Source organism: Pseudochaenichthys georgianus, unplaced genomic scaffold (genome assembly GCF_902827115.2).
Source record: "Pseudochaenichthys georgianus unplaced genomic scaffold, fPseGeo1.2 scaffold_794_arrow_ctg1, whole genome shotgun sequence".
In the NCBI taxonomy this organism is placed as follows: domain Eukaryota; kingdom Metazoa; phylum Chordata; class Actinopteri; order Perciformes; family Channichthyidae; genus Pseudochaenichthys; species Pseudochaenichthys georgianus.
The window spans coordinates 31,143-54,286 of NW_027263342.1; the positions used below are offsets into that span (position 1 = coordinate 31,143).

The 23,144-nt window shown below is 40.4% G+C and overlaps 1 protein-coding gene across 1 annotated transcript; it reads left to right on the top strand.

Moving 5' to 3' along the window:
• Nucleotides 1-1,414: 1,414 nt before the first annotated feature.
• crk (v-crk avian sarcoma virus CT10 oncogene homolog) lies at nt 1,415-19,992 on the top strand. The gene is made up of 3 exons (XM_034079972.2): nt 1,415-1,913; nt 7,784-8,331; nt 15,303-19,992. The coding sequence occupies exons 1-3, from the start codon at nt 1,694-1,696 to the stop codon at nt 15,438-15,440; spliced, it is 906 nt and encodes a 301-aa protein (XP_033935863.1). The 5' UTR covers nt 1,415-1,693; the 3' UTR covers nt 15,441-19,992.
• Nucleotides 19,993-23,144: the final 3,152 nt, after the last annotated feature.

The window sequence follows — 23,144 nt, forward strand, 5'->3', positions numbered from 1 at the left end:
CGAATCATATGCCAGTACAAGCTCTAGCCAATCAAACCGCGTGCTTGTGTGTCCGGGGCGGGAGATTCATGTGATTGGTTGTTGGTCGAGTTTCAGACACGCCCGCCGGCAAGCGTCAGCGCACGCGTGGACGGGCCGTAATGCGTGTTTCCAGTCGCAAAAACCGTTGACAGTATAAAGCCGCATCAGATGAAGATGTATTTACTTTAAACTGTCTACAGGGGAAACAAAAGGCTGCGTCTGCTTCTAACGAATATTCAAGCCGTGGTCTGTTGTTGTACCACGCAGCGGCAAAAATGCGCTTCTTTCCTGAAAACAATCTCCCTGGGTAACGATCCAGTTGGTTGGGTTTATTAACCCCAAGATCATCTGGGACTGGGGCTGTTGGTCTTTGAGCGGTTGCTGGCCCAATAGAACCTGTTGATGTGCTGCGAGGTAGCGTCGGTAGTGGAGGCACGGAGGAGGAGGATGCTGGCGGGTGTGGTGCAGGGGCAGGGTGTGGCAACGCAGGTGGTGATGGTAGGGGCACAAGGAGCTGTGCCTCGGAGGACAGCGTTGGTGGCGGCCGCCTTGATGAGTCGAGGCTTGGGCTCGCTAACTCAGCCCCGGGGTTTGCCGAGGTCAAGCTTGTGAGATTAAGGCGTGCTGCTGTAACGGCAGGTGCAGGGTCGCCAGCAGCACCATCGGCTGCAGCTCTTTCATCGCTTTAATAAATCCTTAGACCTTTTAAGCCAATTTCTGATGTCCATTTTGTTATTCAAACAGAAATGGGAGTCTACAGAATGCGCAATAAACAATAAATAAATCCAGAATAGGCAGCAGAGTGTGAGGCTGTGATTGGTCTAAATGTGGACGAATCACAAATCACAACAGACACATGCATTTATTTGACTGAGCCTGCGATTTTTTGTTTTAGTTACTATCTGACACTAGCTATACATCGTAGCATAAAAGTTCACAGTTTATTTATAATTACTTTTATAAATAATACAAATCGTGTTTATTGGGGGAGAGCAGGAATGTCAAATGTGAGGGCCTGGCCCTCCCTGGCCCTCCCACGGCGCTGGGCATGGTTCAGTGGATGGCAATATGCACCCTTATATTGTACATACTGAAATCATAATACCTCACCGTAAACACAATAGTTTTTATTTAGCGTTGTGCTTCTGTATCGGTAGATTGAGATCTAAACATTTTTAAATGTTTTATTACATTTTTTTGTTCATTTTTCCTTTATTTTTTTTGCGACAATGGTTGTGTATATTTCCAGTGGTTACATGATACACACTCTTGTACAGTAGGTGGCAGTAAACGCTCCTTTAAATAGTTTGCAAACCACCAATAATCCAAGAGAAGAAGCAGATACATCACATCCTGTGAATGGGCTTCTTTTTTTGTTTTCCCGTATCCGCCATTTCAGTTTTTGAAGTTAGTTGTCATCGGTCGCTGGATTGTAGCTGGAATTCCGCCTCTAAAAAAACGCCTTATATGAAAATCCCACCTTAAAACCCCTCCTTTAACACAGTAAGAGTCGTGTTTATTCCTCCTCGTGGTTCTTGTATCTCTATATTGATGTACAAACCTTTTGTAACGGATGTCGCCCGTTCACTAAACGTGCTCTAAAGGCGCTAAAGTTTTGTATGAGTTGAGGGAACCGTAGGCCCCGGTGAAGCCTCGGCTCTGGGTGGTTATCATGGCCGGACATTTTGACGCGGAGGACCGCAGCAGCTGGTACTGGGGTCGCTTGAGCAGGCAAGAAGGGGTGTCTTTGCTCCAGGGACAGAGGCACGGTGTGTTCCTGGTGAGGGACTCCATCACCAGCCCCGGGGATTACGTGCTGTCGGTGTCCGAGAACTCAAAAGTCTCCCATTACATCATCAACAGCATCAGCAACAACCGACAGTCTGGATCAGGTAAAACAAATAAAAACGAGAGGTTTTTGGGAGGGTTTCTTCATGGAGATGTGACCGTTCTTGCATGACTTGTCTTGCACCAAAAGGACATTAATGCATTTCATAGTGTGTGTATACATTTACATAGAGCATGCCAGACACATGATAATGTAATGTTGAAAACAATATACAACTCATGTAATATACTGTACTATAATACAAATGTACCCAGCTGAAGCTGAGAGTTGTATATTAAAAATAAAACATTCTAGCATGGCTTGCCCCAACGGACATTAATGCATTTCACAGTGTGTATATATAGCAGGCCAGACACGTGATAATGTAATGTTGAAAACAATAACTCACTAGATTCATAAAGCATGTGATATACTATACTATAATACTGATTGATTTAGTTATTATTCATATAGATTGATTGTTGCACGTTTTCCTTTTTATTTCATTAACCCAGCTGAAACTGAGAGCTGTGTAGCAAAAATTAAACATGTATTGCATGACTTGAACCAATACATTAATGCATTTCACAGTACACGCCAGACACATGATAATATACAACTCAGTAGAAGCATATACATCTGCAACAAGGAAAAGGGTACTACAGAACGTAAAGCATGTAATATACTATACTCAATGGTATTATTCATACAGATTGATTGTTGCACGTTTACTAATATAAAAACATGCTTGCATGACTTTAACCAAAGTGCGTTTTACAGTAGCAATTTCTGTCACAGAAACAGTGCATAATCATGTAATGTTGAAAACAAGATGCATGAACAAAAATGCATATAGAAATGAACATGGTAGTGCTACAGAATATAAAGTAAGTATACTCAATGGTTTCGATATTCAAAAAGATTGATTGTGTTTCTGTCACAACAATGCACGTTTTGCTGTGCATCTTTTTATTCGTTATTAATGAATTACCCAGCTGACCTGTAGAGAGTTGTAAATGTTAAATGAAAGTCTGTCATATTTCCAGGTTTAAAATGGACTTTAACCGGAGTGGTTTTCCTGTGAAGGCATAGCAGGGGAATATATTTCCTCATGCATGTTTTTATTACAAATACACAGACCTTTTTATTTGAAGGAAAGAAATGCAAAATAAGGAAACAAAAACTCCTTTCTGGTCCTCCTGGAAAGCACCTTCCTCCCGAGGCTACACGAATAAACAGACTTCAGATGTTCCAGGTTTAAGAGCAGGTAGTGTTTATAGAGCCTAACATCGTATATCACAATTCAGTATCAGTCAGTGTTTCCGCCAGACCAGGGCTGAGAGGGCGTCCACCCCGAGAGCAGGGGTAGTCATCACAAAAAAGATGACTAAAAAGAGACACATCAAGGGTTGATTTTTACTAATACGTTTTCTTTGCATGCAAAAGAACAATCAACAATTATATACAGCACTTTATACCACAACAACCTGTAAGATGCTTTGCTTAAGAGTATTTTGCACGTTTAAAAGCCATTTTTCTACAATAGCTTTTTCTTAATCCAAGTGAAATGGCATAAAACAACTAGAAAGAAGGTGAATAAAAAGAGACACATTGATTTGACTAATAATACGTTTTCTTTGCATGCAAAACAACAGTCACCATTTATATACAGCACTATGTTCACTCAAAACGTGTACCATGCCTTCCACAAGCCATTTCTGCAATGATGTATTGCTGTATCCAAGTAAAATCACGCAAAACAACTACGGTGAGTTCTTTTTTTAAAGTTTCCGAAGCCTCAAACACACCAACTAGTTGTGCCGGTTACATTTCAATCGCTTTCTGAATGAATCAAACCAGCGCTCTTTATTCTGCAGAAAACCCCAAAGTAGCATTGAATAATAGAGGTGTAACGGTTCACAGAAGTCACGGTTCATGATCAGGGTTCTTACGCTCATTAAAAACAAGTCATGGAAATTCAAAATGCTGATTCCAGGCCCTGGAAAACAATATTTTTCCCAAAGTCATGGAAATGTAACTAAAGTTGCTTCAAATATAATTTATATTTGATCTAATCGCCAAAATAGTAATACTATAATGATTAGGGATGTCCCGATCACCTTTTTTTGCTCCCGATCCGATTCCGATCATTTGATTTTGACAATCTGCCGATACCGATTTTTCCCGATCCGATCTTTATGCAATGCATTAAGAGAGAAAAAAGGTAACAGATAACGGCTGGTCATCCAACGCGATGAGTTCAGCTATCTTGGCTGTTATTGTTTGGCCTTTTCTCTGTTCTGGGGCAGTTTCTCTTTCCTTTTGAAAGTCTCTGAAAGTGTCGGTTGTCTCAGTGCCGTTACCCGAGTGGCCGCTGTGTACTCGCCGTGTTGTTGTTGGTGTTTGTTTCTCAGGTGGCGTATTAGATTGGTCGTGTTGAACGTAGCTCTGTTCTTTCCACCACGCGGAACCTCCGCCTTGCAAACATTGCATCTGGCTGTTGCACTGCCTTCGCTTTACATTTCATAATACTTCCAAACTCCTGACATTTTCTCTGTCCCGACTCCCGAGTCACCAGCTGAACGTAGCCTCTCGTTAGCTTGCTGCTGCTATTAGACACTGCGCCCACTCTGTTGCCAGCTTTCAGAGGAATAAGCAGGTCTGAAAACAAGCCCAAAGGAAGCAACACATACATGATGTTGTGTCATTTGAAACCAAAACTACGTCCTCAGGATGACTTTAAGACGTGAACATGGTCATTTTTGTTTTGTAACATAAAATTATAATAAAAAAAAAATCCCGATCCCCGATTTTTTTCTCCCGATCCCCGATCTTTTGAAAATCACGTGATCGGCTCCGATCCCCGATCACGTGATCGGATCGGGACATCTCTAATCGTAATAATGAAACGTAAAATGGCATTTAACTGACGAGGTGTTTTGCTGGTGAGAGATTAGAGTTGCTTTAGCGTGTAGAAGCTAGTAAGCCTACTATTTTATTTGTTGGATAGGCACAACATGTTTCAGACCTTAGTTTCCTGTTCCATGTTGAAATAAACCATTTTCAGTGGTACCGCTGAGAAAGAGTAATTCTTTTGGTCATGGGAAATTAGGTAAAGGTCATGGAGATGTCATTGAAAACCATTGGTGAAAAAGTGTCTGAGCCCTGAATGATGTATTGCTGTATCCAAGTGAAATCACACAAAACAACTACGGTGAGTTCTTTTTTAAAGTTTCCTCAGCCTCAAACTCACCAACTAGTTGTGCCGGTTACATTTCAATCACGTTCGGAATGAATAAAACCAACGCTCTTTATTCTGCAGAAAAACCCAAAGTAGCGTTGAATAGTCTTTTATGTGCTCGTTATTATAATTTAATTTATTGTGTAGAGTTTTATAACTTTCTTTCCCAACACTATTCCATTGAAAGACGATAATTGGAGAACTCACGGACTTATAACTTATAAATGTACTTTTCTTCACACTGTACATTTTATATCAAATGTATTATGCCATTCCTTGCTCTCTTAATGTAAATAACATCGTACCTTTAAAGTGTGTTAGCTGTAACTTTGCCGTTCATAGTTTTCGTTCTTCAGCTAGTCTTCAGAGTTTTATCTTTCTGTTTTATTTTCTATTTTGAGATGTTTATACTTTAGATTTGTTTATTTTCTATCTTTTTCATATTTCAAATCATGTGCAATGCCTTGTTTTAACATGCTGCTGTAACGGCATTTTCAATTCTTTATTTAGAAGACAGTTGAGAACATTTCACCAGTTACAATGAAATAGAGTCGCCGTTACAGGGAGTAGTAAAACATTTGCAATAAGGGAACAGTATACATTTAAACCCTCCCAACAAAGTAGGGCTGTACCCGAATATTCCTTCGTTGGAGTACTATTCGGGTTTCAATTTCGTTATTCAGATATTCGTTTTCTTTCCCCGTTTTTTTTATTTATTGAATTGATTGAAATCTCCAATATCAACGTAAGAGCTTGTGCCTCTTCGGAGGGTGCTAACACTTAACCGTAAACGTTATCGTTTACTTTCTCCGTCTTTATATGTCGATATTACTTTTCTCCGTTAAGCTCCATCAAGTTGTTTCCATAGCAACAACAACTTCCTGTCAACAGCGCTAACTCTCCTTCAAAATAAAAGCATGTCCATACAAAATAGGAAGCCAAGACAAATTACACTTAAGACATATACAACTGCAACGAAAGTAACAAACACGATGCGATATCCTTTTCAATTTCAAAGAACACAAATTGGGTTACTTTAACAAATAACTATAAAACAACAATACTGTAGAATAACAAAATGAATGCCGTGAATAAACCGAAATACACGTGATGAAGCGGTTCACTGCCGATTACTACGCACCCCCCCCCCTACCGAATATTCGCTGCTGATTACTACCAAATATGTAGCCCGAATACCATTCGATTATCACTGCTCGATTGTGGCAAAAATCATAATCTCGATTATTTTGGTCAATAATTGATATCACGATTATTAAAAACGATTATCCATTTACTTTGAAAACATGAATTTATTGGAGATTTTTTTTTTTTAACAGTTTATTACCCTGAACTTTAAGTATAATTCAACTGAAAAACCAATTTAAAAAAAAAGTTTATAAAAAAAAAAAAAGTAGAAAAATAATCGTTTTATTTCGATTATGTTTTCGTAATCGTTGTAAGCCATAATCGTAATTGCGATTTAAAATACGATTTAATTGAGCAGCCCTACAACAAAGTATATCTTATCCAGAGCTCGACATTATAAATGGCCCGCTGGCCCGGAAGCACTATTTAGACACCCCGGGCCAGCATAACGTACTTTCCACTTGCCCGCTCGGGCCACTAAAAATATTGTTTAAAAAAAAAATGTTTCCTGTGGTATTGGTATTTTGACTAGCAATTTAGTTAAATTGTTTTGTTTATTAACGCTACAACATAGTGTTTCGTGAGTCGCTTGTCGTTGTTGGGTGAAAAGCAAACAGCTGTCCCGCTCACGGGAGCCTCTCAATATGATGCCAGTATAAACAAGGTCTTCTGTCGGCTCTGTACATCAATGCCGACCTAAACAAGTAAGTGAAGAGTAGAAAATATAAAGGTATTGGCGAAACGTCCCAGCAGTTTAGGATAATGAAGGTTCTAATCTAATCTATAGCCATTACATGTCTAACTCCTGATGACAGGAAGGCAGAAAGCGCATGATACAAATAATAATACTCATAATAATAGCAGACATTTTTTAACAATGACCACAATATCATTATTTTAATAAACCAAATATGAACAATTGAGGAAAATGAGGAAGAACTGATGATTAAAATGTTGTAGTACAAGTAGTAATGTAGTTAGTGCATAAATTACTATTGCAACAAATGTGTTAATTTTCTTCATTATTAGTCGATTATTTTTGGACGAATGCTCCGGGCCAGTGGTTACAATGGTGGGGCCAGTGATAATACAATTCCACCGGCCCGGAGGTACCCTTAATGTCTACCCCTGTTATCTAAACTTATATTGAACTATCACCATATACCAAATCTTTCTAATCCCTCTTCCATCCCGCCCCGATTCCTCCAGGTTTGGGATAAATAAAGTAAATCTTATCTTAAATTATATTGAACATCACCTGACCCTTATATATTAAATCTAATTTTTATTTGACAGTCTCGAGAGTTTTATCTTTCCCTGTCAACTTTTTTAGTTCTGTTTTATTTTCTATTTTGATATGTTTATATTTACGACACATTTCCAAATTTAGGATCAACAAAGAATCTTAAATTATATGGAATTATCACCCAATATTTATATACAAAATCGTTCTTATCCCTCTTCCCATCTCGCCCGTTTCCTCCAGGTTTGGGATCAATAAAGTAAATCTCTTTCTGATTCAGATTTTCTCGCCCCATTTCCTCCAGGTTTGGCCCAACCGAGGTTCCGTATCGGCGACCAGGAGTTTGAAGCCCTTGCTGCTCTGCTAGAGTTCTACAAGATCCACTATCTGGACACGACCACTTTAATCGAGCCCATAAACAAGTCCAAACACACGTCGTTCATCAGCGTCGGAGGTGGCGTTCCCCCTCAGCGCCTCGAAGACGAATTCGTCCGAGCGCTCTTCGATTTTCCAGGAAACGACGACGAGGATCTGCCGTTTCGAAAGGGAGACATTCTTCGAGTTCTGGAAAAGCCCGAGGAGCAATGGTGGAACGCCCAGAACTCTGAGGGTCGAGCGGGGATGATCCCGGTTCCTTACGTAGAGAAATATCGCCCCGCGTCGCCTAATTCGGTGGCGGTTCCTCCAGGAATGTTGGGGAACTCTGACGCTCCTCCCCCTCCTCTGTTGGGAGACCCCAGTCAGTACGCTCAGCCCACCCCACTCCCTAACCTGCAGAACGGACCCGTGTTCGCCCGGGCGATCCAGAAGAGGGTCCCCAACGCGTACGATAAGACGGCCCTGGCGTTAGAGGTAAATACGAAAGTGTGTTTTCTCTGATGGTTTGGATGAAGTATATAGTCTCTAAAGTGTGTGTGTGTGTGTGTGTGTGTGTGTGTGTGTGTGTGTGTGTGTGTGTGTGTGTGTGTGTGTGTGTGTGTGTGTGTGTGTGTGTGTGTGTGTGTGTGTGTGTGTGTGTGTGTGTGTGTGTGTGTGTGTGTGTGTGTGTGTGTGTGTGTGTGTGTGTGTGTGTGTGTGTGTGTGTGTGTGTGTGTGTGTGTGTGTGTGTGTGTGTGTGGCTAGTTTTGATGTCTAAATTCAGTGCATTACCAGGATAGGACGGATACATTTCAATAATAGCGATCCAGAAGAGGGTCGATAAAACGGCCCTGGCCTTAGAGGTAAATATGAAAGTGTGTGTGAGGTGGTTTCTCTGCTAGTTTGGATGATTTAAACTGTGTTCGTATTAGGGATGGGAAATTTAAAAGCAAATTTATATTCGAATTCTCGACGCCCAAAAAAACGGTTAACCAAATTTACATATCCTATAATTATTTATATATTTTTTATAAATACATGTTTGTTTGATGTGACTCTCCGTTGGAGTGCATACATTTGGCAAAGTTTAGGAAACGGGCTCCATCCGGTCACAGAGATCTGCTAAGTAAAGTCAACACATCGACCTTAAATATATAAAGTTTTAACAGATATATAGTTTTTTGTAAACATACGACAAATGTGCGAGGGTGATGATGTCGGAGCAGGAGTTACTGCTCTACCACTGCCTCGATTGGTTAGTTTTGTTGTCTTATTTTGTGACAATAGTGGATCAAAATGTACCCTTAACTATGATAACACAAACGTTCTAACCGCACGAGGAAGCGGTACAACAGCAAATCAAGTGTTCTGCAAAGGTAACATTATGTGAATGTAGTCCGTTTGCTTTAAATGGAGCAAAGACAACAGCTTCACTTCTCACAGAAAAGATTTTAATGATAAAGATATTCTAAATATAGCGTTTACTTGAACTGATAGTGATGTTTTTATGCGTCTAAAATACATCCACAGCAGTTCATTGCTTAGCTTGCTGCAGAACCACATCTCAAAACTAACTATCTCCTGAAAATAAGACGTTTCGTTGAATCTCATCAAGACGTCGCTCTCAGGCTCTACTTTCCTTTTGTACTAAAGTGAAGAGAGACCAAGGTCAGAGAGTGGATCCCTCCTTTATTTGAGAAATAATGGCTAATCATGATTTCAAGGTAGACAAATGGAAAGTAGACGAGTTGCCTTGGAGCAAAGCATCATGGGAAAAGTGTCGGAAATTGTATTTTTCCTCACAAGGCAATTCAAATTTCTATCGACCACTTACAATGTTTTGTCACTTGGTTGTACTTTACTGTAGAAATATGCAATATACATAAATAATCCTGGTTATTTTTTTTGTAGAAATTGCTTTTCAGGGTTACCTTATGGATAAGATAGAACTTTATTGATCCCAATTGAATTTAAAAAGACAAGAAATAAACAAGAAAGTAGAAAATATACATGTTGAATTTACAATTGAACGATAACGAGATGTAAAGCAAAGTATTATATATACATAAGTATGTGAGGGATTGAATATTAAATATTAGACTGAATATAAAAATGTACAGTAAAGAGAGTAAAAATGTGTCATCATTCGACCTAAATATAAAGAAAACCTAAAGTATTTAGTCAGCCACCAATTGTGCAAGTTCTCCCACTTAAAAAGATGAGAGGCCTGTAATGTTCATCCTAGGTACACTTCAACTAGAGAGACAGGATGGGGGAAAGAATCCAGGAAATCACATTGTAGGACTCTTAATGAATGAATTGGTAAAATAAGTATTTGGTCTCCTACAAACAAACAAGATGTCTGGCTCTCACAGACCTGTACCTTCTCCTCTCAGAGCCTCCTCTGTCCTCCACTCGTTAACTGTATCAATGGAACCTGTTTGAACTCGTTATCAGTATAAAAGACACCTGTCCACAGCCTCAAACAGTCACACTCCAAACTCCACTATGGCCAAGACCAAAGAGCCGTCAAAGGACTCCAGAAACACAATGTAGACCTGCACCAGGCTGGGAAGACTGCATCTGCAACAGGTGAGCAGCTTGGTGTGAAGAAACATACAAGACCACTGATCATCTCCCTCGATCTGGGGCTCCACGCAGACCTCCCCCCGTGGGGTCAAAGTGATCACAAGACCGGAGAGCAAAGATCCAGAACCACACGGGGGACCGAGTCCATGACCTGCAGAGAGCTGGGAGCAGAGTAACAAAGGCTACCATCAGTAACACACTACGCCGCCAGGGACTCAAACCCTGCAGTGCCAGACGTGTCCCCCTGCTTAAGCCAGTACATGTCCAGGCCCGTCTGAAGTTTGCTAGAGAGCATTTAGATGATCCAGAAGAGGATTGGGAGAATGTCATATGGTCAGATGAAACCAAAATAGAACTTTTTGGTAAAAACTCAACGAGACGTGTTTGGAGGAGAAAGAATGCAGAGTTGCCTCCAAAGAACACCTACTGTGAAACATGGGGCCATCATGCTTTGGGGCTTTCTGCAGAGGGACCAGGACGACTGATCCGTGTGAAGGAAAGAATGAATGGGGCCATGTATCGTGAGATTTTGAGTGACAACCTCCTTCCATCAGCAAGGGCATTGAAGATGACGTGGCTGGGTCTTTCAGCATGACGATGATCCCAAACACACCGCCCGGGCAACGAAGGAGTGGCTTCGTAAGAAGCTATTCAAGGTCCTGGAGTGGCCTAGCCAGTCTCCAGATCTCAACCCCATAGAAAATCTTTGGAGGGAGTGGAAAGTCCGTGTTGCCCAGCGACAGCCCCAAAGCATCACTGCTCTAGAGGAGGTCTGCATGGAGGGATGGGCCAAAGCACCAGCAACAGTGTGTGAACACCTTGTGAAGACTTACAGAAAACGTTTGACCTCTGTCATTGCCAACAAAGGGTAAATAACAAAGTATTGAGATGAACTTTTGTTATTGACCAAATACTTATTTTCCATCATTTGCAAATAAATTCTTTGAAAATCAGACAATGTGATTTTCTGGATTCTTTCCCCCATTCTGTCTCTCAGAGTTGAAGTGTACCTAGGATGAAAATTACAGGCCTCATCTTTTTAAGTGGGAGAACTTGCACAATTGGTGGCTGACTAAATACTTTTTTGCCCCACTGTATATTTCCTGTATTCGCGTCGGGCTCCTGATCCGGTCGGGTGTTCTTTTCCCCATAATGACCAAGTCGCTGCTGTTAGCCATTCTAGAACCCTGAGAGCCGGAGAGACTGAAAAGAGTCGAGGGAAGCTTATAAAAGTTAACAGTATTTAAGTACACAAAAGATGCGGTGGTCAACAAATGATGCGTCCGGTCAGCCCAGGTCAGGGGGTAGAAGAGATCGATTCTTGGCTTGCCCTTCCTGGTGTCATCTGAGGTCTTCTCTTATTGGCCGGCGTCGTTGGGGGCGTGCCCAATGCAATTCCTGCCTTTTTCTGTTGCTAAATTACATAATTCTGTTGTCTGTGGTTATTTAAACATTCCCTAATAAACGTGATTTCAGCGTTAATAAATGAGTGCTAAACCCAGTGAGTTTAGGGTACAACATCACGCCATTTCACCTTCAATTCACAGTTTGAAAACGTAGCATTTCGCTACATGCTAATGCTAACCGGAAATGAAGAATTTTCAGAATAAAAGTGTGAACTTCCGTTTTTTGACTGATTCAAATTAAATAGTGTATTTAATTCAAATTACGCCATATCAACATTGATTTTAATTTCTAACACTGCACATCATCCCTCTTATTACACGGCCACATTCTAAACAAAGTCACGATATGACTCCCAAGTAGTGTTGCGCGGTGTACCGATACTTGAAAGGTACCGCGATACCCTGCCGTTAAAAACGTTACGATTCCTCCGTTTCATTCGTATCGGTACTTTAAGAATGTCGGGGGAAAGTACTCCGGGGAGAAAGCGCCGTTTTAATAAGAGCCGTGTGTGCTCAGCGCTCTGCTTCCACTCCCTGCAGTCTGTAAAGGCTTGTTTTCTCCACCTTAGTGTGCTCACGCTGACTCAGCAGTTAATAATTAGCTCACATTTCCTCTTCTGTGTGTCTTCAGAAAACCCCTTGTCCAGTGGTGAGGAATCGCTCCGGATCTTCAGTTAACTTATTTAAAGTCATGCGAAGAGCTGCAACCAAACATCCACCTTTAGATTAGTCTAGAGGCAAAAAAAAACATGTGATCTTCTGTGAAGTCATTTTAGGATGCGGAAAATACGGTTTTCAAATATGTAGATTTCCTTATGTTTACCTTAAATGACATGTTTTTAATGTTTATGTACATAAATATAGCACATGTTTTCCAAAAGTACATTTTTTGGTGGATTTAATCTAAGTCTTATTTTCTGTGCAAAAGTCTTTGGGTATAAAGGAGGGCTGCATGATTTGGGGAAATAATCTCATTGTGATTTTTCTGACAGATATTGCGATTCGATGTGCGATATTTGTTTTTAAGCGACCCAGATGGTTTGTTTCACCAAACCATCTGAAGCTCCATTGGAAGCCATTTGGAAAAGTATTTCAAAGATACTTGGCAGGTGATTGGATCAATCTGTCTATCACCTGCTATCATGGGCCACTTCTGATTGATTAACAATGGCTGGTACATGTGGAGCACAGCACTTCTGATTGGTGTGGAGGACTGACACACAAGAAGAACAAAAGAAAATTGCAGGCTTTGGGATTTGATAATTGCATCATTTCAAATCACCATTTCGATTTAAAATCTATTAATCGTTCAGCCCTAGTGTAAAATATAAGAAAATAGTGCGTTTGTGGAAAACCAAAATATATTCACTTTAATATGATATAAAAAAAAAAAGAAAGCCATAAATCTCCAATTTCACAGGCTTTAAAAACTGCATTTTTGGACTCGTTAATAATAATATAATAGATTATCAAAGTAGTTTGCGATAATTTTTCTGTTTATCCGCTAATTGTAGCTCTTAAAGTCATGCGTACCAAACGACCACCTTTAGTCTATAGGCAGAAAAGTCATTTTTCATGTAAATATGGCAGAAAGTTTTCATGCTTTTATCTGTTTTATATCACATTAAAGTGAATATCTTTGGGTTTTTACTGACAAAACAAGACATTTTGAGACGACACCTTTGACTTTGAGAAACTGGGATGGATATTTCTTACTATTTTCTGTCAAACTAGAAGATAATCTGCAGATCAAATCTATCGTTATTTACACCTATGTTGTCGTCAATACGACCTTTTCCGAGACCAAGACCACGTTCTAATGTAGGACCATACCTAATGGTACAAATGAAGTCACACAAACCTACACGACTTCCCTAATTTAGTTTGAATTGTGCACTACTTGGGTAAATACAGTAAGGATTTCAGCTCATGCATCAGCGACAGAAATAAGAGAGATTAAACGGGTGTTCTTGTCTTATTTCATTCAGTAGTAATATGTAAGGAGATACTTTTTTTGTTTGAAAAAGTGTAAAAACAAATAATAATAATCAGATATCCTAAAATGTCGCATATCGCTGCCTCCCTAATACCCTCATTATCTCCATCAGGGCTCTCGACTAACTTTGTTCCCCGTCCTCCCGGAACCGTCCCGAAATACAATCTAAGCCGTCCCGAAATTAATGTGGACCGTCCCGAATTTAAAATATTAGTTTTTCTACTTTATCATTAGTTAAAATCATTCAAAGTGACCTTTAACATAAATAAAACATACAAATCATTAGATGATAATTCATCTACCTTTTTATTTGAGTAAATCATTCAATCACAGAAACAAAGGCCAAATATATTTAAACAAACGAGAAAATTACTCTAATATTGAATCCAATCAAGTCCCATCCAATTAACAAAAAATCCAACTCTCTGTCCCCAGAGTAACCGCTAACAGGATGACAGCCTGTCAGTCAGGAGACCTTTACGAACGGCCCGCACCCTCGCACACAGACGGGAGAGAGAGATCTCGTCTGGATTGGAAAGCTCGAAAATACATCATAGACGCATGTTGTAGTCTTATTGTGAAACTAAAACTGCGATATAATGTGTATGTAGCAATAATACATATTACATATATTTTTTAAATGTCTCCTGTACCGATAAAAAGTCCGATAACGTCGGAGCTTAACGTTACCACTGTCTTTAATAATTCCGGCCCGTTTAACACCGGGGCTCGGTACCCATCCCTACATGGGGAGAGGCAGCATATTGCTAAGGACTAAATACGATGGAGGGTTCTCTTCTCAGCCTTATCACCCAAAGGGGATGAAGAGGAGTAAGTAAATAAAGAGGCCGGCGCTCCAGGGTCTGGTTCTGCTGTGCGTTTTTGTGATGTAACGGTAAAACATTTCAGAATTCCTCCACGGGATGCCATTGTTCATCACTCAACCCGCGAAATACACACACTCCGTACATAGCTAGACCTGCGAATTTGCGGGCCAGGAATTCGAGGGCGCAGCTGTAGCTACGTACGGTGTGTGTGATAATGTGTATTTCGCGGGTTGCTAAATGTTTTGTGCGTGTGTGTTCATGTTAACAAGGAGGTTTAATAACTGTGTGCTACACAACACGTGCAGTCGGTTTCATTTTCATTGCCGTTCGTAGTAGAGTTAGCAGGATATTTTTATTTTAACTCTCGTCCCAAATTTGTCCCAAAATTATAATTTTTTCCTCCCCGACACTATTTTTTCGGCGACGGGAAGTCCTTAAGCTCGAGCCCTGTCTCCATCCCATAATACATTTTCTCCCCCTTTCTTCCAACCAGGTATTTACAACAACATACAAGTCAAAATAAGACTTTCTTACGTTTGAAAAAGTGGGAAAATGTCACTAGAAAAACCTTAAATGTCCCCTTTCACTGCCCCTCCCTAATCCCCTCATTATCTCCATCCCATAATAACTTGTCTTTCTCCCCCTCAGGTGGGCGACATGGTGAAAGTGACCAAAATCAACGTGAACGGCCAATGGGAGGGCGAGTGTAAAGGAAAACGAGGCCATTTTCCCTTCACACACGTCAAACTGCTGGATCAGCAAAATGCAGAGGAGGAACTGAGCTGAGAGCGAATCGGAACCCCGGACACTCGTGTTAGTCCCGCCCCCTTTTATCCCCAATAGAGTGGTGCAATGATGAGTCCTAAAGCCCGGAAGTAAGCATTTCACCACTTCCTGTTCCCTGGTCTCAGAGCCAATGGGATCTCTCCATAGGGTTTAGGAAAGTAGCTGAACTAAGGTCTGAGGTTGAGACACATTGAAGACACGGATCACGTTTTGTTCTACGACATTAAACCATCAGCACTGATTTCTGAAGAGTGGACGTGTCTGAGAAACGATGGCTGTTACCAAGCGGCTGAATAGGACTACAGAAGTCGTGGAGGCCGTTGTACGTCATTACGCCGAACACGTGAACACTCCTCTGAGTTAGTTTCTGTTCTGCTTGAAAGCCAGTCCCTGCCTCTTTTATTTAGATTTAGAATCTGTTTGAATCTGGATCTGAAGTCGGCGTGACGTTGAAGTCGTGCTGCTGGACTCGCCTGTAGCTCCTTTGTAGCATCACGTTAGCATGTAGCTTCTGGACGTTAGATTTATGATTAGAACATTATAAAAGCAGACATGTGGAGATTATCCGGCTGAACGAAACGTGCGTTCATCAAACAGGTTCGTTTTCCACAGACGTTATTTCAGCTATTTTCCAAAACCCTCTGGAGAAATCCCGTTGCTTTGTGTCGAGGGAACCGGCAGCTTCCTTCCTGGTACGTCATCCCTGCTCGCTCCGTTTCCTCCCCCTTCCTCTCCCTTGTCCTCACGTTTGGATCCAGCTTTGAACCGGCACCAAGTACAGAATCACTGAGAACAAAAACAGGCCTCGTTGGACCTTTGAAACTTTGAAACACACCTGAAGAATAATCCTAATCTCCTCCATCTGCTCCGACTTCAAACTGAAGTTCTTCTCGTGGACACCATGACGACCCCCCTCTGAGATAAAGAGTCGAGCCACTTCCTCTTCCTGTGTGGGAGACGCTGATAGCTGGTCGTAGTTCTGTAGAATCACTCGTGCTGCATTCATGTCAAATGGTGAAACAACAACAACACAGTTTTGAAGTGTTTTTCTTGTTGTTTCTGCACCGTTTGTTTTTTTACAAACGGTTTGAAGCAATAGTTTGACACTTTAAGAAATACGTTTTAGGGCTGCAACCCTCGTTTAGTGTATCAAAGGTGATGTCAAAACCGAAAGATATTCGCTTTAATTTGATAAACAGAGAAAGGTAGCCTCCATATTTGAGAGGCTGAAAACTAGGGCTGCTCAATTAATCGTGTTTTAATCGCGATTACGGCTTGCAGCGATTACGAAAACAACGCAATCGAAATAAAACGATTATTTTTGTTGTTATTACTTTTTTTTTTTTTTTAATACCTTTTTGGGGGGTTTTCAGTTGAATTATAAAGTTCAGGGTAATCAACTGTTCAAAAAATACTGTTAAAAAAGAAATTCTCCAATAAATGGATGTTTTCAAAGTCGATGAATAATCGCATTTAATAATCGCAATTATTGACGCAAGTAATCGAGATTATGATTTTTGCCATAATCGAGCAGCCCTCCTGAAAACAGACGTTTCTGCGTTAAAGATAAACCTCAAATATGCAGTTTTCTTGCCAACAACAAGATCTACACTGCTCTGTGTGTATTGTAGATTAGCGTAGCTTAGCGTAGCTTAGCTTAGCGTAGCTTAGCGTAGCTTAGCGTAGCTTAGCTTAGCTTAGCGTAGCTTAGCGTAGCGTAGCTTAGCGTAGCTTAGCGTAGCTTAGCGTAGCTTAGCATAACGACTTGAAGCAGGGGGAAATGTTAGCCTAGCTCTCGGTGAATGTACACAATACACTATCTGTTTCCCCCAATGCTCCGGCTTTATGCTAAGCTAACCCTAGCCTGCTTTCATATCTACTATATACACATGAATTGTATTGATCTTCTTGTCTTAACTCGACAAAGAAAGTTCGAATTCCCAAATAGTCTTCTCCAAATCTGGACTGAACCGTAGTTTTTAACAGTGTGCGTCTACCGTGTTGCTTATAGGACATGAATGCAGCATTATTTGATTACTGACAAGATCTAACACAGGAATATTGTCTGCCTAATGTTGTGTTCACACCAAAGCCAAAGCAACTTTCTCTCTAACAAACAAAGACGAGAATATCCGGCATCTTATCTGAGAAAATCTGTGTAAAAATGTTTGTTTTGTGGCCAATGAAGGTATAGTGATATTTGAAGGAGAAGCTACACCGTTAGCATAGCCCTGATCGCACCAAACTGCATTCAGAAAACAAGCGATGTTAATGTTTGTCGTCCTGCAAACAGATCTGACAAAGCATGATACAGACTTTTTACAAATCAGCATCACGATGTAGTTATTTCGGCAGCCTCTTAATGCATTTGTCTGCACTTAAATAAGAGTGAAATGTTTATTTTGTGTTCAGAAAAGCTGTCGTAAATCAGAGTAATTCGGCTGTGCAAAGAAATGTGAAGAAGCTAAAATGCACTGGGTCAAATAAGTCAAACATTTGAACACAGATTTGTTTTTAGATTCTTTGATTTGATCTCACGGCCTCAACAATCATGATTTCATTTATAATTGGTTCAGCCCTATATTAGTATATGTTGGGGGTTCATGCAGCTGTAGTAAACCTGACAACATTAGCGACATCAATAAACGCAAACGCCTTAATATAAGATTGACTTTATTGATCTTAATTTGCGAAATATGGAAATAAGAAGGTAGAAAATACACAGAATAGAAACATCTCCAAATGGAAACTAAGAGTAAAATAGAAGTTAACAGGTAAGGATAAGACACTGGCTTTTGGTGTGAAGACAGCGTTAAACAGGATCTGAAGCGTTTCCAGTAATGCTTTGGACACTTCACTCTCACAGCTACACCTCCATATGTTGCCGCTTTACTGAGCATGTCTGGTGTCTACAAGGAGGAACACGTTATTATTTCCAGCGACACACAACGAGGGGAATATTCTGCTCTGGAAATGAACACTTTTCCTCCACGAAGCAGCAGATGGACCTAAAAGGAGAAGGAACTGAGAGGAGACCAGCAGCTGGAAGTGGCTTCGTGTGGCTTCAGGAGATAAAACAAACACTACATTCAACGTCTCCACGAGTCACCGACAACCACCAAGTAGTCTTTTGTAAGAAAAAAAGGAACATAATGTTGTGAAACGATGTACTATGTGATTATCATTACATGCTAGAATATTGCTTTTCCTTTTGTTACGTTCAAATCCCGTCGAACGTGTCCCAAGAAATACGAAATTGTTTTTATTTTGCTTTTTAAATCTTTCTCATTAATCATCTTGTCGGCACCGTTTTGTTTTTTTAATCTTCATTTCCTTTGTGCTTTTTCACTTATTTAAAGGCTTGTTCATTTGTGATAAGGGCTGCAACGAGGAACGTCATTCTGAGCCGGTCTGTACATTCAGAAAACTAGGAGGAAAATGTCCATCAGTGTTTCAAAAGTCTTGATTAGTGAGACAAAAACCCAAATATATTCAATTAATGGAATGAAACAGAAACACGGCAAACAGCTGCATATGAGAGGCATTTAAAATATACTTCATTCTGTCAATTCACTTCTCTGTGCAGCCCTGTTTACGATGCACAAGCTGACCTTTTCTTTCAGCCATGTCTTTATCACTAATAACTCGGCCAACAGGTATACGTTGTTTCGTCCAGATTCCCCGTTTCTTTACTTGTAAGACGCTTTTATCCAAAGCGACTCACATACTCAAGTCTGTGGACAATCGCCTCAGGGACACAACGACATGCTGACTGCAGTGGGGATTGAACCTGTGCCCCCCTGATCCCAACACCTACGCACAATCCACTGCACCACACGCCTCCACCGTTTGAAATCTATTTGTTGACACCTGACGATCCCCCCGTTCATCAGAATGCAGGCTGGTGCAGGGTAGGCCTTTGTTAAAGTCTTTATTTGAGCGTGTCCAGGTTACTTTAGGAGTGTACGATGTCGTGGTGTAACCTCTAGATGGCACTATAACAACGTGCTGATCAGAGGGGGCGAAATGTGAATATTTGACCCTTCTTTGCATTATATCTTCTTCGACGGGTATCCTGTAACTCCCCCCACATTAGTGTCCATGATCTCATAGCTTTATCTTTTACAAACTCTTCCCTGATTTCACCTTTTTTTTTTATTTTGCAATCCTCCAATACTTACTATTTAAAATATATTTGTGTTGGCTTCTTGGCAGATCTGGCTTTTGACACAGTCCATTTTAATCTGCATCTACGATCAGATCACGCTTCTGTACCCCTCTGCACACAGCAGGTGTTCAGCTATAAATCACTATCCTATTAATTGCCAATAAAACCACCAAGAAGTATTTTATGATTTCAGTCGCCCTGCACGAAGTCGTTCATTTCCTTCAAAGGGAAGGATGGCCAAATGCCGGTGGAGATTGTGTTAATATCAAAATGTGCCATTTTATTATAACACTATATTCTTTCAAGACAACTGAAATGACCTTTTTATTTTCTGTAGCATGTAATGTGTTAATATACTAGTAAATAAAGTCACCCCCATGACAACTGTTTCATGCTTTGATTCTGTTGGTGTGAAAAGATAACTTGCTTTGGATCAGAGGGAGAAGTATTTAGACCATGTACTTCAGTAGAAGTACTCAGATCTTGTTCTGAGTAGAAGTACTCAGATCTTGTGCTTGAGTAAAAGTAGAAGTACTCAGATCTTGTTCTGAGTAGAAGTAGAAGTACTCAGATCTTGTACGTGAGTAAAAGTAGAAGTACTCAGATCTTGTACTTAGTAAAAGTAGAAGTACTCAGATCTTGTACTTGAGTAAAAGTAGAAGTACTCAGATCTTGTACTTTAGTTAAAGTAGAAGTACTCAGATGTTGTACTTGAGTAAAAGTAGAAGTACTCAGATATTGTACTTTAGTTAAAGTAGAAGTACTCAGATCTTGTAATTAGTAAAAGTAGAAGTACTCAGATCTTGTACTTGAGTAAAAGTAGAAGTACTCGGATCTTGTACTTGAGTAAAAGTAGAAGTACTCGGATCTTGTACTTGAGTAGAAATATAAATACCAGAGTGTAAAAGTCCTGCATTCAAAATGTTCCTCAAGTGAAAGTAGAAAAGTATTCTCATCAAAATATAGTGAAAGACAGTGAAAGTAGTCGTTGTGCAGATTGGTCCATCTCAGAATAATATATATATATGTTTTATAATGATTGATCATGAAAGTGTTCTCAAAGCTGGTGAAGGTGCAGCTAGTCTGAAGTACTTTGTAGACTGCAGGGTAGCTGGTGGAGGTGCAGCTAGTCTGAAGTACTTTGTAGACTGCAGAGTAGCTGGTGAAGGTGCAGCTAGTCTGAAGTACTTTGTAGACTGCAGGGTAGCTGGTGAAGGTGCAGCTAGTCTGAAGTACTTTGTAGACTGCAGGGTAGCTGGTGAAGGTGCAGCTAGTCTGAAGTACTTTGTAGACTGCAGGGTAGCTGGTGAAGGTGCAGCTAGTCTGAAGTACTTTGTAGACTGCAGGGTAGCTGGTGAAGGTGCAGCTAGTCTGAAGTACTTTGTAGACTGCAGGGTAGCTGGTGAAGGTGCAGCTAGTCTGAAGTACTTTGTAGACTGCAGGGTAGCTGGTGAAGGTGCAGCTAGTCTGAAGTACTTTGTAGACTGCAGGGTAGCTGGTGAAGGTGCAGCTAGTCTGAAGTACTTTGTAGACTGCAGGGTAGCTGGTGAAGGTGCAGCTAGTCTGAAGTACTTTGTAGACTGCAGGGTAGCTGGTGAAGGTGCAGCTAGTCTGAAGTACTTTGTAGACTGCAGGGTAGCTGGTGGAGGTGCAGCTAGTCTGAAGTACTTTGTAGACTGCAGGGTAGCTGGTGGATTTACTCCAGGTGGAACTAAAGTCTGATTCAACACTTGATTATATTTCACATCATTCATCCAGATCTGTGAAGTAACTAAAGATACTAAATACATGTAGTGGAGGAAAAGTACACAGTAGCATAACATGGAAATACTCAAGTAGAGTACAAGTACTTCCATATTGTACTTAAATACAGTACCTGGGTAAATGTACTTAGTTACTTCCCACCTCTGGTTTGGATGTTTTTAAAGTGGTCTTTGTTTAGGGTACTTCTCTATAGTCAGTGTATTGCCTTTAACAGGAAGCTAAAGAATATACTGCTGTACTGATGTTTTGTAGACGGCTATAAAGTCAATATCAGTTTAAGTGTACGCTATATTTAGAATATCTTCCCCCCCATTACCTACAACAGTCTTTTAAGGTGGGGCATTATATCCTCTCTTTAAAGCCATCAGACTCCATTGACAAAAAAAAACGTAATTCAACCCTGAAAAGTGACTTGTTTACAGCTGCCTTATACTGTTAGAAACGTTGTGTTATTGTGTGTCTTTGGTGAATCCAAAACTTACCGTTTTAATCACTAAAGTCACAAAATAACACAACGTTGAGGCAGAGGAGAGACTCGTGTTCTGCAAACGTTAAATTACAGTTTTCCTCAATGGAGTCTGGAGGCTCTGAATATCTTTTTCATTCACGCTGCAGTATTTATTTCCATCCATGTGACCCTGGGTTATTAGAAGTTGGGTCGCGTCCATCTGCTGTAGGAATGTCCACAAACAAGTTCATCAGAATGTGCATCAGCGTACTAAATCCAATGAGAGTCTCTTATAAAAGCCACGTACTGTATCCTGCAGCCAGAAAGAAAACTGCAATTAAATATGGTCTGTTTCTATTTTCAGTGAAAACACATGCTATGATATTTTTCTAAAAGCGTTGTTTGACATATTGATGATCAAAATAAAGGAAAAATCATAAATATTTCCCTCTGTATTAAGGCATTCTCAGGTTCTATACCGTGATAATTTGAAACATCCCATGATACCTTTGAACGTCTAAAACATTTTAAACGTATCTTATATCAGTAAACATTTTCTAGAGGTGGGAAGTAACATATATACGCAAGTACTGTACGTAAAGTACAATCTTGTCAAACATTTCCCAAATTGGAATCAATAAAGTACATCTTATCTTATTAAAACATGTTTAAGTGAAATCACGTCTTAATAATGTAATCATTTGTTGTTAGTACAAAAGATGAATTGTCATAACAATATATTAAAATGTATTACCACAAAAAATAAAGAGAAATCGCATGAAAATACACCACATTTACAAACTCAAAAGGTGTAATTAGTGTCTCTTCCTTTCAATACGCTTGCTGAGATTGAGATAACTGTTTCCACAAATGAAATGTATTACGTTATTACAACATAAACACTTATCATAGTTACTAATTCTCCTTGACCTCTCTGCAGCCTTTGACACCATCTCCCATAATATCCTCCTCACCGCCTGCCTGAACTCCTTGGCCTCACTGACTCCGCCCTCTCCTTCTTCCACTCATACCTCTCGGGCCGGACACAGTTCGTCACACACGCTGGCTGCAGATCGCCCTGTGCTTCCGTCAATCATGGAGTCCACCAAGGCTCGGTGCTCGGTCCCCCTTCTATCACAGATACATTCTTACCGATTGGTGATATCATCCGCAGCCACGTCTCTGTTTCCAACTCCTACGCCGACGACACCCAACTGTACATCAGCACAAAACCCTCTGCCCATCTCCACCTCAGTCACTAATCAACTGCCTCCATGAAACCTGGATGACCACCAACCTACTCAAACTTAAAGGAATACAACTG